The sequence below is a fragment of the Mizuhopecten yessoensis genome, unplaced genomic scaffold (genome assembly GCF_002113885.1).
Source record: "Mizuhopecten yessoensis strain PY_sf001 unplaced genomic scaffold, ASM211388v2 scaffold1147, whole genome shotgun sequence".
Taxonomy (NCBI): Eukaryota; Metazoa; Mollusca; class Bivalvia; order Pectinida; family Pectinidae; genus Mizuhopecten; species Mizuhopecten yessoensis.
Genome location: NW_018403901.1, coordinates 195,173 through 213,402, shown reverse-complemented (window position 1 = coordinate 213,402; position 18,230 = coordinate 195,173). Strand labels below are relative to the sequence as shown.

At 38.6% G+C, this 18,230-nt stretch overlaps 1 protein-coding gene across 1 annotated transcript; it reads right to left on the bottom strand.

Moving 5' to 3' along the window:
• Window positions 1-793: 793 nt before the first annotated feature.
• On the bottom strand, window positions 794-16,980 carry LOC110457415 (zinc metalloproteinase nas-39-like). The gene is made up of 15 exons (XM_021508696.1): window positions 16,626-16,980; window positions 16,327-16,398; window positions 15,775-15,880; window positions 11,908-12,038; window positions 11,552-11,713; window positions 7,770-7,863; window positions 7,396-7,505; window positions 6,547-6,750; window positions 5,267-5,411; window positions 4,571-4,692; window positions 4,092-4,244; window positions 3,540-3,642; window positions 2,969-3,093; window positions 2,378-2,530; window positions 794-1,688 (listed from the first exon to the last, which is right to left on the bottom strand). The coding sequence occupies exons 1-15, from the start codon at window positions 16,636-16,638 to the stop codon at window positions 1,438-1,440; spliced, it is 1,944 nt and encodes a 647-aa protein (XP_021364371.1). The 5' UTR covers window positions 16,639-16,980; the 3' UTR covers window positions 794-1,437.
• Window positions 16,981-18,230: the final 1,250 nt, after the last annotated feature.

Here is an 18,230-nt window from a genome sequence, read left to right as displayed (position 1 = left end):
GGGGGCGGGGGGGGGGAGATTTTTTGAATATTCCCCCAAGGGTTGAGATCCCCCTATCTCATCCCCGAGGGGGTGAATGATTATTTTTCTCTTACCCTGTTGTTCCTGTCCAAGTGTAAGACGAAGCATATTGTTTGTAAACAGGAACACGTGGGTAGCCTATTAATATTATATGTATGCGTCGGACGGTTCACGCATCATATTTTAAACATTTTAAAATCAATCCCATCAATGTCAAATGTAAACACGACAAGATTAGCAGACGAACTTTCTATGTCCTGTTTGATTTTATACGACAAGGAATCTCCCTTGTATATAATGGCTCTCTGTATGCATCAATAGTAATTTTTAGACCGAACAAAGTTAAACTTAATACTCAAACAATGCACGTATTAAACGTGTCCCAACGTTTCAAGCCTAACTGGTCCCTTTGTCAAGCTATGACTGAGTGAGCGGTTTGTATTGTTTACCTGTACAGCTATGTGACGAGGTTGTGAATTCCATAGGACACTTTATAAACACTGTATAGAATAGGTTACTCGTTTGTGTATAAAGTAACACTTTGATATTTCATTTTTCCGAACTGCTCAATCTTAAAGTAACATATGTATTATAAAAAGGCATTGATCATAAAATAACTTTGCAAATTACTGTAGTATATAGCAGTCTAATTGTTAATAATAATTTTGTATGTCACCACCCGAAGATACATGTAGCATAGGTCGTTTATCTAATTTTCAATAAAACATATTCATGAAGTCGGATTGCGGAAAATAAACACTCTTAAGTTAAATTCTGTACATTTGCAACAATTAAAGTACAATTAAACGTTTATTAATGCTTTAGTAATCTCACAGAATTTATGCGACCACATTTTGCAGATAACATAGAACAAAAAGTGATAACGCCTTCAGTTAACATTGAAATAATGGTTAGTACAATATGTAAATGTATTTGGAATGTTGATACAATGTATTTACACAATATTATACATTTCTACTATCTAAAATACGAACATCAAAGAGATATTTAACAAAACAAAGTCATAAGTCCTATTTCTTGTAAATTAAACAACCACAATAAGGGAGACAACTCTTCCAAACTATTTCTGTATCAACTAGAGACTTTTATTGTACATACCAGTAACGTATGTAACATGGTACCAGTACCTTCTGAATTCGTCACAACTCTTCATCTCATTTTATTACACATACTGTTGAACGATTATTTACACTGATCTAGTATAAAAAGCTAATTTTCAGTTCAAAGTTACACTAATCGAACTAGGAAATATGTATAAATACTGGATGTCCAGCATACATCGACACTAAATCATTAAAAATATATGTAAATTATTGTTGTTTAGGACAAATTTGCACTCAGACTGTCCTCTGTTATATGACTATTCCACTAAAATATTTCACAATCAGGCGGTCATCAGGACTTTTTCTGTACGAGGAGGCTGTCCAACTTCACCCCTCCCTTGGTTGGTTTGCGAGCGGGGGTGTGGTTCTCCTCGTCATCACTATCGACAGACACTTTGGAAGCGGTTCTGTACGTCTTTCCAGCCTTGTACTTCTTAATTCCTTTGTAAACGGCAAATCCAATAGCGACTAAAATTATCGCCCCCAACACGCCACCTACAATGGCGCCAATTATCAGGTAAGTGCTGGTTGAAGATGGTACCTCTGTAAGAGAATAAAATACATACATATTAGTTATAACAAATTACTTATATTGATATCATTATGCATAGGGTATGGCTTAGCTACCAGAAATACCCTGTGTGCCCAAAGCCAATAGCTATATGTATCGAAATCCTTCTGCATGATAAAGTATGCCATTTGGGTACCCTGCAGACTCATAGTTTTGTCTGTATTCTCTGCACAGGAGACATTAAAATCGCCACTCATAGAGTTATATCCGTTCTTTTCTATCACCTTTTTTTCCTTCGTCGTTTTCTCCTCGGGCACAAGTCTTATGAATTTAGCTTTTGCGAGGATAATAAACGGCGAACAAACGGAACACGCTTTCCCAGTGTTGCTTAACGAATAGGACATACCCGTAATGGAAAATCAATGTCGCAGAAAAGGGACAAAAGATGACAAGCATCGGCTATTGGCCATCAAATAGTTATGACAACATATGTTGTTTGTAGCAGCCATTAATACAATAATATGTGTGGGTAGATTAGCCGACAGGACAGATTGAGATAACATTCATTGAAGCTGTCGACACAATCCAATCTCAGATTCATTTTTATACAAGCAAAACATCAAAATCACATTGATCTTATGGAATTTCGGAATCTTTGAAATTTGGAAAACGCTTGTTTGATAAAAATTATATTAAAGCTACATGTTTTTAAATATCTTACCATCGACGAGAACGTAGGAGACTCGGAACCCTTTGTAGTTGGAGTCGGTGTCCGAAACAAACCTCGCGTATACGTAACTTCCGGTGTCTTGGTAGTACACCGGCTTTTCTTCTCCACAGAATGTCCCTAGGACAGGGTAAGACTCACAGGGACCTGTTATAGATGAACGAATAGCTATTATAAACTGTGCAGGAACTGACAACAGTTTGAAACATGCTTTTTGCTAAAGAACGTCACGATATTTGAAGCATTATGTTCTTATCCTGATCTACAGCTGACGTTGATACTGATATTTTGTAAGCAAAGTACCATCTTTAAGCCAGTCGATTTGGTATCGTGAACATAATAAACCCACCTGTTCTGGACAACAAAAATAGCAATACAATTCCATATATAATACTAGTATCCAAATCTAAAATTTGATTGCAAATTGTTATGAATCTAAAAGCAATTCAGCATGCCAAGGTAATAAAGAGTAAAAGCAAAGACGTTCCGGCTTTGTAGCGTAGGTGAATTTACTATATTCAAATATATTTATTTAAAACTATTAATTGCGTTTATCGTTCAATACTCCAATTACGTGTTACATACCTTTGTACAGGGTGACTTTGTCGTAAGAACATGGATAACTGGCCTCTATTCGGGAGTCCTCCACCGCTACCTTGATCACACCAACACCAGAAGGGTTGTAGATCAGCCAGTGAGAGTCTTCATTGCTAATGGAATACACAACAATCATTACTGTGATCATGTAAAACTATTTTTACCGAAATGCATACATAACTTTGTATCAACGAATGCAGTTGTTGTCTAGGCACACTGTTTACACACTGATATAGCATTTGATTACGATATATTTGTAAATACCACAGACACAACGAAGGCTATTTTCGTGTTCAGTAGGTACATGTACAATATACAATGTATATGTAACATTGATGAACATCAAAAGTCCAGTATTCAAGGATCTAATTGAAGAATTACAAAGGCTCGAGATAAACTATATTAATAAGATATTTAAATAAAAACTAGTGCGAATATTGTCTAATGTCTAATTGTCTAACATTTGTTTGAAGCCCAACTAAATTGCATCACTGCATGAATGCGATAAAAGCAAATTTCAACAATTAAATACCTGTAATGAATGTAGTATCAGCCTTACCTTGTGTAGTCATTCGGGTAGTTATCGGAGGTGAAGTATTGAACAGTGGTTGTGGCGTTCAGGTTGGTAATATTTCTTCCGCTGTCTACGCATGTCGGGGTTTCTGAAATTATGATTGAAACATGAAATATGCACATTTTGACCAAAGAAAAAGATCAAATTAAATCTGTTTCAAATGCTAAAATAAATAATGGAAATAAATCAAAATGTGAGGAGAAAACGGACAGCAGATGAACTTAAGGCAAAGTTATTCTCATTGCTTCAGACTTCGGCATCATTTACATCAGTGCTACAATTAGGTATATTTAAAGACGCACGCGTTAGATGGAATTTCGCAATGCATTAAAGACTGTTAAACGTTTTGGTCTGCGCACAAATATTGTCGAAAATGTTATGAGATGAATAGTCATAATGAGAGTTTCGGATACGTTGACGTTGAACCCTATAACACTAAGCAGGTAGCTATATATATTCTGATTTTAAAAGTTTATTAGACTAGCATAATTATTTTTAGAGTTAAATAGACCATTACATTCATTCCATAAAACCTACCTTGAGCAGTGACTGTGTACTGGAACTTGAAGCCTCTATCTGATGAAGATCCGTCAGACGTGAAGACTACGAGAATACTAGTTCCGGTTCCGTTAACGCTCTGGTATGTAGTTCCGCAGAAACTAGCCAGGAGAGGATAACTTGTAGTGGAGCCTTTAAAAGAATACCAAAATATAAGTTTAGATCAAGTGCCATCCATGTATATATGAAAATAAAATCAACTGAAAGACCAACTCTAAAAATGTTTTAGTACAAACTAGTTTATATCTCCAGGAGTAAATGTAGGTAGGCTGAATAAATACATTCTACAACTAATACAATAGTTTTTTTCAGTGATACTGTAAGAAGGGGGAGACGACTTCGGCTAATCATTATTAGTAACTGCAGGGTGTGTTACAAGACGTAACCAATAGAAATCTGAAATGTTTCGGAACACCAGTTCAATAAAACGACCTATGTTATCTGTGTTGTTGTCGTACCGTCGTAGATGGAGACCACGTCGCCACTACAGCCGTCACTGTCCTCCAGCGACGAGTCGACTGCAGTCAGTGATATTTGTTCTCCTGCAGACGCCTGTACCACCCAGCTACAGGCCAGGTTACTATGGAAGTGGACAACATCAACATCGTCAGCATCGGTAACAGTAAATAATATAACATTTTGGGATAACAGAACATGCACTTTTGGGAAAACCGGAAGAGAAATAAGAGCATGATCAGTTCCGGAGCACAACAAGAGANCCCCCCCCCCCCCCCCCCCCAAATTTGACACTACAAAACGATGTTACGGAATGGCTTATATTTGTGTTATAGTAGTACCATCAGAAACCTGCAATAAATCTACATAGAAAACTATTATGTAAGTTCACGTAGTGTTTCAATAGGTACCATTGACTAAATGTCATAAACATAATGAGAAACAAAACCTTGGCCATTCCTTTTATTTTAGACCAAAAGGCAGACACAGTTTTCATCCCAAATGTAAATTGCTATTTATATGATTTTATCTAAAAGCATTTGTACAAATTCGTTGGCAACATTTTGTTTCAGTATTTGCAAAATCATGTGAACCAAAGGTGCCCCTTCCCTGGCTGACTTCTTGTTCTTCTCTTTTATGCGTCATTTTCAGACATATTTACATATGATCAAACCAATTAGATTTGAGTAATAGCTTACTGTCCGTAGAACTCCGGGTAGTCGGGTGTGGTGATGTATCCTGATGACCCGGACGTTGCGGTGATGGTGATGGTTCCGGAGTCACACGCTGAAGGGGCCGTGTAGGTTGTAGTGGCTACGACTGGAGCGGCAGACGTGGTGGCAACTAGATAGAAAATGAGATAATGCATATACTGTAGTATGCCCTTGAGTGTATAGGTATTCCTTAAAGAGAAAGAAATATTAGTTTAAAAGTATGATCCGTAAAGAATTATTGAATGAGATCGACTAAGTATTAGAAGGGTTTGATGAGTCAATTCTCGATGCAATATTTGTTTATTTTTTTATTATTTTAAAGAAAATCCTCATCCGGATCATTTCATTCCTCACTGATATTCACACAAGACGCTACTAAACGATTTATTTGTCCATGCATGTGAACGTGCTCGTTGTCAAACCGGCTTGATATCCACAATAACCTAGGTCGTCTAACTCGTGGTTTAATAAGATTGTATTAATTAAACGGCTACTCTAGAAAAGCTATAGCAGTTGTTACCCCTGTCTCAAAATGTTGACTATTGTTGCCCGGGACATCGACTGATCATATACTCGTCGTCATTCCAAAGTTCCACTGATGCCTTACCTGTTGTCATCGCGGACGTCAACCGTTTAATAACCTGATATCACTGCGGGCGTCGATTGTTAACTAACCTGTTGTCGCCGTGGACGTAGATTAATAACTAACATGTTGTCGCCGTGGAAGTTGTTTGTTTATTTACTTGTTGTCGCTATTGTTGCTACAGACAGACGTAGATTGATTACTAACCTGATGTCACCGCGGACGTAGATTGATTACTAACCTGTTGTCAGCGCGGTCGCGAATGTGTACTAACCTGTTGTAGCTGTTGAGATCGTTTGATAAATAACATGTTGTTGCCGTAGACGTTGATTGTTAACTAACCTGTTGTCAGCGTGGACGTCGATTGATTACTTACCTGATGTCAGCGTGGACGTCGATTGATTACTAACCTGATGTCACCGCGGACGTAGATTGATTACTTACCTGTTGTCAGCGTGGACGTCGATTGATTACTTACCTGTTGTCAGCGTCGACGTCGATGGATTACTTACCTGTTGTCGGCGTGGACATAGATTGATTACTTACCTGTTGTCAGCGTAGACGTCGATTGATTACTTACCTGTTGTCAGCGTCGACGTCGATTGATTACTTACCTGTTGTCGGCATGGACATAGATTGATAACTTACCTGTTGTCAGCGTGGACGTCGATTGATTACTTACCTGTTGTCAGCGCGGACGCCGTTGTCGTCGCAGTGGAGCTCGACTCGTTGTAAGACACGATGAACCCTAACCGGACGGAATCCATGACAGCGGTGCTAAACTGTATGTAGGCCTTGTCACCAGTGGTGGTCACTGTTGACCCGTCCGTGAAGGTTGTCCTATCATTGCTGAGGCTGACCAGCTGGGTCGCAGTATTGTCCGAACCTTGACAGTTAATGACATATACATATACAAAAATTTAAGAGACGCAAACAGATAAACCACAGTTTCTTATTATTGCGCTTTGGCATCTATGATGACGACACAATATCGGTCGCAGTCAGATTTCTTCTGTGCTTTTTTGTATTACCATGTTTCAAAAGGGTTCCGAATGCGCCCGGTATTGAACTCAAATATACATATTGTACAAAATTATTAATTTCATCAATTTCAACAAAATCGGTCTCATAGACGCATTATATGCAGAATGCGAATATATGTGGACATAATAAATTGTGAAAAACACCAAATTATAAAATTTCCAGATTGACACAAGAGTACATGTAGAACGATTCACCATGAAATAGGCACTTTTCATAAACAAGTTATTATATATCATGTGTTTCGTATGGTTGAATTTGGGTCGAATTTTGATTCTACTAAGTTGAATAGAAGAATGCGAATATGTAACTAGTTCTGAATTTTTGGAAAATTTTGACAGGTTTCTTCAAGGGAAACACATTTTTATGGAAAGTATTTGACTTCGGAATGTTACCTTACAACAAATAGACGGCGTAATTACGCCCTACTTTAAAAAAAAATCTTATATTGGTTGATCCATATAATGTAGGCATTCCTGTTGTCCCTTACCATCGTATATAGAAAGCATCTCCTCTCCATCGATGTCCAGGAACACAACATTGACGGTCAGAGTACTGGAGCCACTACTCGCGCTTATCAGCCAGGTACAGGTGTCAAATCTGATGAAATTTGACCAACCAATTAGATCAAATACTTTTTAATTCGATATTCATCTTTTAAACTTAAGGAGCCTAAAGGAAATTTACAAATGTGTCATAGTCCCGATGAATTACACATTAGAGATAGTCGTGGATTTCGGGAATAGTATAAAGTAACAAGTGATATTAGCAATGTATAAAAAACAGTTATATAAAACACAACTATCAGTTAACATTACCCGTTAAAAAAATACATTTGTCTGAGAAAGTACGTAAAATACGTACGCGTTCTGCTGGCTAGGAAAGTCTGGTGACGTCAGATATTGCAGCGTGGTGCTGGCCGTCAGTGACACGGTGCTTGTACACGCTGTAGACGGGGCTGTCAACAGAAATATTAAACTTCAAAGGTACCTATCACAATCAATTATGTCTATGATGATATGATGTATGATAATCAACACATTCCCTACCTTCTAGATCCGTGACAATGATATCATTTTGTAATTACAATGTAGGATTGAATTAAATATCTACATATTGTTTTGAATTGTACTGATGTTCAGAAGGCACTTACACAAATAGATGTAAAACAAGCTTGTGGCTACGACAACATATCTGGCGTAGTTTTTAAAGAGTGTGCTGATGAGTTATATGTACACTGTGTAACATTTTCAACCGTTCATTGAAAGATGGTACATTGTATCTTTTCAAATATTTTAAAAAGGGCTAATGTTATTCCCATTTTTAAATCTGGTAAACATAATGAAGTCTCTAATTACAGACCAGTTTCTTTGCTACCAATTATATCTTAAGTTTTCGAAAAACTGGTTGACGTACATTTTTCAAATTTTATAAATCCGCTTATCTGCGATGAGCAACATGGTTGTATGCCAAAAAGGTCTACTGTTTCAAACCTTGCATGTTTGATAAAAAAAGTAGAATTACATGCTGTATATACTGATTTTTCAAAGGCATTTGACAAAATAAACCACAGATTATTATTGCATAAGTTAAAATTGTATGGTGTAGAAGGTAGCATTTTAGATTGGTTAACTACTAAATTGGAAGACAGATTCCAGCGTGTTACTGTCAATGGGGCAACATCCGGTTGGTGTGATGTAACTTCCGGTGTGCCTCAAGGTTCGATACTTGGACCTAAACTTTTCCTTGTTTTTAGCAATGAACTGCCATCTATTGTGAAATTTTCTAAAACTCTTATGTTTGCCGACGACAGCAAATATTTTAAGTCTGTAAGAACGTTGTCTGGGTATGAGCAACTACAGAGCGATATAGATAGAGTGTATGATTGGTGCAATGTTTGGAAAATGAAAGTGAATGTGAAGAAGTGCTGCCAGGTCATTTTTACAAACAAGAAGAAATGTATGAATTTTAATTACACTATGAACGGTTAGAACCTGAAGAATGAAATGTGTGTGAAAGATCTTGGTGTTTGGCTGACATCTTCGATGAGTTTTAGTACCCACATTAGACGTACTGTTTCCAAATCAATGCGAATGCTCGGTTTTATAAAACGTACATGTAAAAGTTTTACACAAATACCTGTTTTAAGGTCTTTATATATAAGTCTTGTCAGGGGTCAGTTAGAATACTGTTGTCAGATCCGGTCTCCTTACCAAACATATTTAATTCACCAGGTCGAAGTTGTCCAGCGTAAATTTTTGAAATGTTTATGTTTTAAGGCACACGTCGACTACAATTCCATGCTTTACGCTGACACTTGTAGGCATTTTAATCTTCCTAGCCTCGAACATAGGCGGGCACTTTTAGATTGTGTGTTTTTTAGTCCCACGTCGTAATCTACGATCAATTCGTTTTACTGCCAGAGAAGTAGAATAAATGTTAGAAAGTATAGTATTTTAAACAGGATTCAATGCAGTTTTAACTATCTTGATTTTGCACAAGATGTTATATGTTTCGTTCCTCTCTCGCCGAGTTCAAAGTACGGTTAAAGAATATTTGCTATCACTAATTCCTTTTGTTTTACATATGAGTATCTTTTAGTCTGCGTTACATGCATAACTGACTGTGATATTTTATACTTGTGTTGTAATGTTGTTATCCATTCTTAACATTATTACAGCTGCTTTTCGTTATTTAGCTATTTTGCTTTGGCGGGTTTTCGCGGGCGACAAAGCGAAGAGATGTCGTATATAAGCCACCATTCAGAAAGGATATCTCGCTGACTTACTTGTATTTGATAGTGAGTCAAAGCCTGTTTACAGGTAGACTTGTATTTGATAGTGAGTCAAAGCCTGTTTACAGGTAGACTTGTATTTGACAGCGAGTCAAAGCCTGTTTACAGGTAGACTTGTATTTGACAGTGAGTCAAAGCCTGTTTACAGGTAGACTTGTATTTGTCAGTATATCGAAGATTATCTACAGGTAGACTTGTATTTGTCAGTATATCAAAGATTATCTACAGGTAGACTTGTATTTGTCAGTATATCAAAGATGATCTACAGGTAGGCTTGCAATTGTCAGTATAGAAATATATTAACACATTAACTTATATTTCTCACTAAAGAAACGTATTTACAGGTAAACTTGTATTTTTCAAGTAACAAAAATCTTACTTGTGTACTTGCTAGTAAGAAAATCTTGCTAACAGGTAGGCTCGTATTTGTCATTATAGAAAAAGTTACTTACATATAGATTCACATTTACAATTTACATTTACTCACAGGTAGGTCTTTATTTGTCAGTGAGGATAAACTTGCCTACTGTATATGTCATTACTGTAAGGTATACTTACTGGTAGGTTTGTATTGGTCAGTACTGTAAGGCATACTTATTACTGGTAGGTTTGTATTTGTCAGTAGTGTAAGGCATACTTACTGGTAGGTTTGTATTGGTCAGTAGTGTAAGGCATACTTATTACTGGTAGGTTTGTATATGTCAGCACTGTAAGGCATACTACTTACTGGTAGGTTTGTATTTGTCAGTACTGCAAGGCATACTTACTGGTGGGTTTGTATTTGTCAGTACTGTAAGGCATACTTATTACTGGTAGGTTTGTATTTGTCAGTACTGTAAGGCATACTTGTTACTTGTATGTTTGTATTTGTCAGTACTGTAAGGCATATTAACTGGTAGGTTTGTATTTGTCAGTACTGTAAGGCATACTTATTACTGGTAGGTTTATATTTGTCAGTACTGTAAGGCATACTTACTGGTGGGTTTGTATTTGTCAGTACTGTAAGGCATACTTATTACTGGTAGGTTTGTATATGTCAGCACTGTAAGGCATACTACTTACTGGTAAGTTTGTATTTGTCAGTACTGCAAGGCATACTTACTGGTAGGTTTGTATTTGTCAGTAGGGTAAGGCATACTTATTATTGTTATGTTTGTATACGTCAGTACTGTAAGGCATACTTATTATTTGTTTGTTTGTATTCGTCAGTACTGTAAGGCATACTTATTACTGGTAGGGTTGTATTTGTCAGTAGTGTAAGGCATACTTATTACTGGTAGGTTTTTATTTGTCAGGACTGTAAGGCATACTTGTTACTTGTATGTTTGTATTTGTCGGTACTGTAAGGCATATTAACTGGTAGGTTTGTATATGTCAGTAGGGTAAGGCATACTTATTACTGGTAGGTTTGTATTTGTCAGTAGTGTAAGGCATACTTATTATTGTTATGTTTGTATATGTCAGTACTGTAAGGCATACTTATTATTTGTTTGTTTGTATTTGTCAGTACTGTAAGGCATACTTACTGGTAGGTTTGTAGTTGTCAGTACTGTAAGGCATACTTACTGGTAGGTTTGTATTTGTCAGTACTGTAAGGCATACTTACTGGTGGGTTTGTATTTGTCAGTACTGCAAGGCATACTTACTGGTGGGTTTGTATTTGTCAGTACTGTAAGGCATACTTATTACTGACAGGTTTATATTTGTCAGTACTGTAAGGCATACTTACTGGTAGGTTTGTATTTGTCAGTACTGTAAGGCATACTTATTACTGGTAGGTTTGTATTTGTCAGTACTATAAGGCATACTTACCGGTATGTTCATATTTGTCAGTAATGAAATGGATACTTACTGGTGGGTTTGTATTTGAGGTATCGGAGGGAGAAACCTGTGGCCTGTACACTGGAATCAGATTTAAGCCTGAGGTAGGCGAACTGACCAGTCATCAGGTACATCCGTCCTGTAGGCAAACGGTTACATATCCGGCCTAGAAGGGTGGCGCTGGTCGACGATCCTGTAACGCAATTGGACAGATACACGCTTAAATATATTTTATGGCGTTATTTTATTCTTTTTTTTTCTTTTATACGTTTTTGCCATTTTTATTTTGGCATCTTTCGTCGATGTCCTATGCCAAAAATGTCTTATTTTTTGTGTGTTAAACCTAAAATAACTGATAATTTTGTATTAAATGCACATCAAACTTACCATCGTAGATAGACAACCCATCGTACGAACACCCGGGACTGTTCTCAATACTGAGGTAGGTTACGTCAACGAGGACGCGGAAGGCTGAGTCAGTGTCGGAACCATTTATCAACCATTTGCAATCCGTATTTCTGAGGGGAACAAATCTAATTTAATTGCGAATCTATGGATCAGACATTAATTAGCAACATATGATAAAATATTTCTCAATCCACCATTGTTTGTTACTTTTAGACACCATTCCTCTACATTTCATCCCCTAGGTACCTGTGTTTTGTACTGAACATTTAGACAGCCCTTTACTATACTCGATACTCTACTTTCTGTCTGTAGCGTACCCCCAACCCTTCTGTCCAACGACCTTATTATTTATGGTGTAACAAACTATCCTGATTATACTCTCCTCCCACTTACCCCGTTAATATATTGTCGCGAGTGTAGAGGTATAGACCATTTTTTTTCTCTTCTATCCGAGCACTTACGATGAGGAGTATAATACCCCGGATGTACATGTATAGGACATCCTCACTCTCCTACCCTACACCAGTACATTGTACCTACGATGAGGAGTATGATACCTCGGATGTACAGGTGAAGGACATCCTCACTCTCCTACCCTACACAATTACTTACGAGGAGTGTGATACCTCGGATGTACAGGTAAAAACATTCTCACTCTCCTACCCTACACCATTACTTACGATGAGGAGTATGATACCTCGTATGTACAGGTAAATAACATCCTCACTCTCCTACCCTACACCAGTACTTACGAGGGAGGAGTATGATACCTCGGATGCACAGGTAAAGGACATCCTCACTCTCCTACCCTACACCATTACTTACGAGGAGTGTGATACCCCAGATGTACAGGTAAAGGAATCCTCACTCTCCTACCCTACACCATTACTTACGATGAGGAGTATGATACCTCGAATGTACAGATAAAGGACCTCCTTACTCTCCTTCCCTACACCAGTATTTACGAGGAGTATAATACCCCGGATGTACATGTATAGGACATCCTCACTCTCCTACCCTACACCAGTACATTGTACCTACGATGAGGAGTATGATACCTCGGATGTACAGGTGAAGGACATCCTCACTCTCCTACCCTACACCAATTTTTTACGATGAGGAGTATGATACCCCGGATGTACAGGTAAAGGACATCCTTACTCTCCTACCCTACACCAGTATTTACGAGGAGTGTGATTCCTCGGATGTACAGGTAAAGGACATCCTTACTCTCCTAACCTACACCAGTATTTACGAGGAATATGATCCCTCGGATGTACGGGTAAAGGACCTCCTTACTCTCCAACCCTACATCATTTTTTACGAGGAGTGTGATACCTCGGATGTACAGGTAAAGGACATCCTTACTCTCCTAACCTACACCAGTATTTACGAGGAATATGATACCTCGGATGTACAGGTAAAGGACCTCCTTACTCTCCAACCCTACATCAGTTTTTACGAGGAGTGTGATACCTCGGATGTACAGGTAAAGGACATCCTCACTCTCCTACCCTGCACCAGTATTTACGAGGAGTGTGATGCCTCGGATGTACAGGTAAAGGACATCCTCACTCTCCTACCCTGCACCAGTATTTACGAGGAGTATGATACCTCGAATGTACAGGTAAAGGACCTCCTTACTCTCCTACCCTGCACCAGTATTTACGAGGAGTATGATACCTCGAATGTACAGGTAAAGGACCTCCTTACTCTCCTACCCTACACCATTACTTACGAGGAGTGGGATACCCCAGATGTACAGGTAAAGGAATCCTCACTCTCCTACCCTACACAATTACTTACGAGGAGTATGATACCCTGGATGAACAGGTAAAGGTCATCCTTACTCTCCTACCCTATACCAGTATTTACGAGGAGTATGATGTACAGGTAAAAACATTCTCACTCTCCTACCCTACCCCAGTATTTGCGAGGAGTGTCATCCCTCGAATGTTCAGGTAAAGGACCTCCTTACTCTCCTCCCCTGCACCAGTATTTACGAGGAGTATGCTACCTCGAATGTACAGGTAAAGGTCCTCCTTACTCTCCTACCCTTCACCATTACTTACGAGGAGTATGATCCCCCGGATGTACAGGTAAAGGTCATCCTTACTCTCCTACCCTGCACCAGAATTTACGAGGAGTATGATACCTCGAATGTACAGGCAAAGGACCTCCTTACTCTCCTACCCTGCACCAGAATTTACGAGGAGTATGATACCTCGAATGTACAGGTAACGGACCTCCTTACTCTCCTACCCTGCACCATTATTTACGAGGAGTATGATACCCCGGATTTACAGGTAAAGGCCATCCTTACTCTCCTACCCTACATCAGTTTTTACGGTACAGGTAAAGTACATTCTCACTCTCCTACCCTACACCAGTCCTTACGATGAGGAGTATGATAACTCGGCTGTACAGGTAAAGGGCATCCTCAATGTCCTACCCGACACCATTACTTACGAGGAGTATGATACCCTGGATGAACAGGTAAAGGTCATCCTTACTCTCCGACCCTACACCAGTATTTACGAGGAGTGGGATACCTCGAATGTACAGGTAAAGGTCCTCCTTACTCTCCTACCCTTCACCATTACTTACGAGGAGTATGATACCTCGGGTGTATAGGAAAATGACATCCTTACTCTCCTACCCTACATCAGTTTTTACGGGACAGGTAAAGTACATCCTCACTCTCCTACCCTACATCAGTTTTTACGATGAGGAGTATGATATCTCGGATGTACAGGTAAATGACATCCTCACTCTCCTACCCTACATCAGTTTTTACGGTACAGGTAAAGTACATTCTCACTCTCCTACCCTACCCCAGTATTTGCGAGGAGTGTCATCCCTCGAATGTTCAGGTAAAGGACCTCCTTACTCTCCAACCCTACATCAGTTTTTACGAGGAGTATGATACCTCGAATGTACAGGCAAAGGACCTCCTTACTCTCCTACCCTGCACCAGTATTTACGAGGAGTACGATACCTCGAATGTACAGGTAAAGGACCTCCTTACTCTCCTCCCCTACACCATTACTTACGAGGAGTGGGATACCCCAGATGTACAGGTAAAGGAATCCTCACTCTCCTACCCTACACAATTACTTACGAGGAGTATGATACCCCGGATGTAAAGGTAAAGGTCATCCTCACTCTCCTACCCTACACAATTACTTACGAGGAGAGTGATACCTCGGATGTACAGGTAAAGGGCATCCTCAATCTCCTGCCCTACACCATTACTTACGAGGAGTATGATACCTCGGGGGTACAGGTAAATGACACCCTTACTCTCCTACCCTACACCAGTTTTTACGATGAGGAGTATGATACCCCGGATGTACAGGGAAAGGACATCCTTACTCTCCTACCGGACATCCTCACTCTCCTACCCTCCACCAGTTTTTACGATGAGGAGTATGATACCCCGGATGTAAAGGTAAAGGTCATCCTCACTCTCCTATCCTACACCAGTACTTACGATGAGGAGAATGATACCTCGGATGTACAGGTAAAAACATTCTCACTCTCCTACCCTACACCAGTTTTTACGATGAGGAGCATGCTACCCCGGATGTACAGGTAAAGGACAACCTCACTCTCCTACCCTACACCAGTATTTACGAGGAGTATGATACCTCGGATATACAGGTAAAGGACATCCTTACTCTCCTAACCTACACCAGTATTTACGATGAGGAGTATAATACCCCGGACGTACATATTTAGGACATCCTTACCTTCCTCTCCTTCTCCAGTACTTACGAGTAGTATAATGCCCCAGATGTACAGGGATAGGACATCCTAACTCTCCTCCCCTCCTCCCGTACTTACGAGTAGTAGGATATCCTCCATCCCGGGGAGTAGAGGTACTCGACATCTTGTGTGGCCATTAACTCTGTCTCTACTCGTCGGTTCGCTATGTCGCACACACCAAATACTGTCCAATAGATGGTCGTTAACTTTATATTATATATCAAACATTTCTATTATCGAAACACTTTTTAATATAAATGAAATAATATGATAAACAAATATCAGTAACAACAATTGGGTCGTTCTATGCATATTTAAGATTCGGGAGTTCTGTGAAGACATTGTGGTTGTACGACGCCACTAATAACTTTGTTCGGATCGTTACCGTATACCCCTTAATTTATAATGTATGTAGTTTACCTACTTTCTAATGTAAAGCAATACAACTCTGTAAACTTGTAATATATCGGTAATAATCATATACATGTTATACTTTTGATGAATGAAGATATTTAATCAATAAACCACAGGGTTTATGAATGAGATAGCAACCAGAGGCACGTTAAATCAATATGTACATAATATGTACGTGTACAGTCATTATTGAACAAGACTCTATGAAGCACTTACCTTGAGTGATAATCATTAACAATAACATAATTGGCGCTCCGAAACCCGCTCCGAAACCCGCCATAGTCCTTCCTGGGATAAATAATAGGAACAGTTAAGGTTCGTTCTTACTGAATATGCACACTGTATATGTATGTATGTTTGTGTTACAAACAAAGTTACAAGTTTTATATCAGTAACCTGATAATAAGGTCGTCTACACCAGCCCACTGACCGAGCTGGAACTTCCTTTTTAACGCGTATTTAACTAATTCAATACAAATTTCATTCCAAAATAAAGCAGGAGATTTTTTACATACCTGGTGACATCATGTTCCCTTATTTAAATCCGACAATATATGTGTCACTCCAATTATTTGTGTTTCCCGAGCCTGGTTACTGACCGTTTTGGTTGTTTATGTTATTATTTACTGGTCAGTCCTCCGACCAACCACCCTCAGACAGTCGTTATCATATTGCCAATGTCAAGAGGAATTTGTCGTTAATACTTTCTCATAATGATGAAACAACCGTATTAGTATTAGTCGCGATCGTCTTTTACATTAATACTTATAGCGTCATTTGAGTGAAATGCGTGCTTGATTTGTGAACAACGATACAATGACCAGTTTAAATCCATAGAGTGTTCAGTCCAGTTGACCACGACAAATCCCAACAACAGTAAGTAGTACAATAGAAACGGTCGTATCGGCTACAAACACACACGGTTAACAGTATGGGCTATAAGTCCTCTTACCCTATTATAAGACATCACCTCACCGTGTTGTTTTCTCTTTATATTTGATAGTGAAACGAAATTACAATGTCTAAAGTTTTATAAATTTATAAATAAAATTTACGGAAACTTGAACGCAGGTAATGTATTTTCTATGCTTTAATGACAAATTGCCAAAGGCATACATTACTTACACAGGAGTGTACTGCCAATATGCTGTGCAAACAGTACTAGTGCTATTTAGTATATTGTCTGGTACAACTCAGTAGGTTTAGGTATATTGTATTGTGCGAGTGTGTCTGTAATCATTATAAAGATATTGATCGACCCGACGCTTTTATTTCCCTCAAAAGGAACACTTATTGTACACACCCAAAACAGAAACTCGTCATAAACACATCTAACGGGAACATTAAGTACCCGTCGGGTCCGTACACCCTAAACACCGAGGACGGAATCCTTTATGTTATACACCCAAAACGGAAAACCCTACTTTCCACATCCAAAACGGAAACCTCTTCTTTCCACACATAAAACGAAAACCCTTATTTTTCACACCCAAAACGGAAACCCCTTATTTTACACACCCAAAACGGAAAACCCCTACTTATCACACCCAGAACGGAATCTTTCATTTTACACACTCAAAATGAAAACCCTTTCTTAATACATCCAAAACAAAAACCCTTACTTTACATATCAATACGGTAACCCTCGCTTTACACACCCAAACCGGAAACCTTACTTTATACACCCAAAACGGTAGCCCTCACATTACACACACAAAACGGACACCCTTTTTATACACACCATAAACGGAAACCCCTACTTAACACACACAAACCGGAAACACTCATTTTACATACACAAAACAGAAATCCTTACTTTAACACCCAAAACGGAAACCCGTATTCTCACACATAAAATGTAACCCTATTAACCATATCAAAAAGGAAACCCTGATTCTCATACGCAAAAGAAAACCCTTTTACACTATCAAAACAGAAAAGAAAACCATTTTCAATATCAAAACAGAAAACCTTACTCTCACACACATAATTAAGCCCTTAAACACCATCAAAACGGAAACCCAAATTATCATACGCAAAAGAAAACCATTTACAATATTAAAATGATCCCTTACTCTCCACAAACAAAACAAAACCATTTTACAATGTCAAAACAGAAC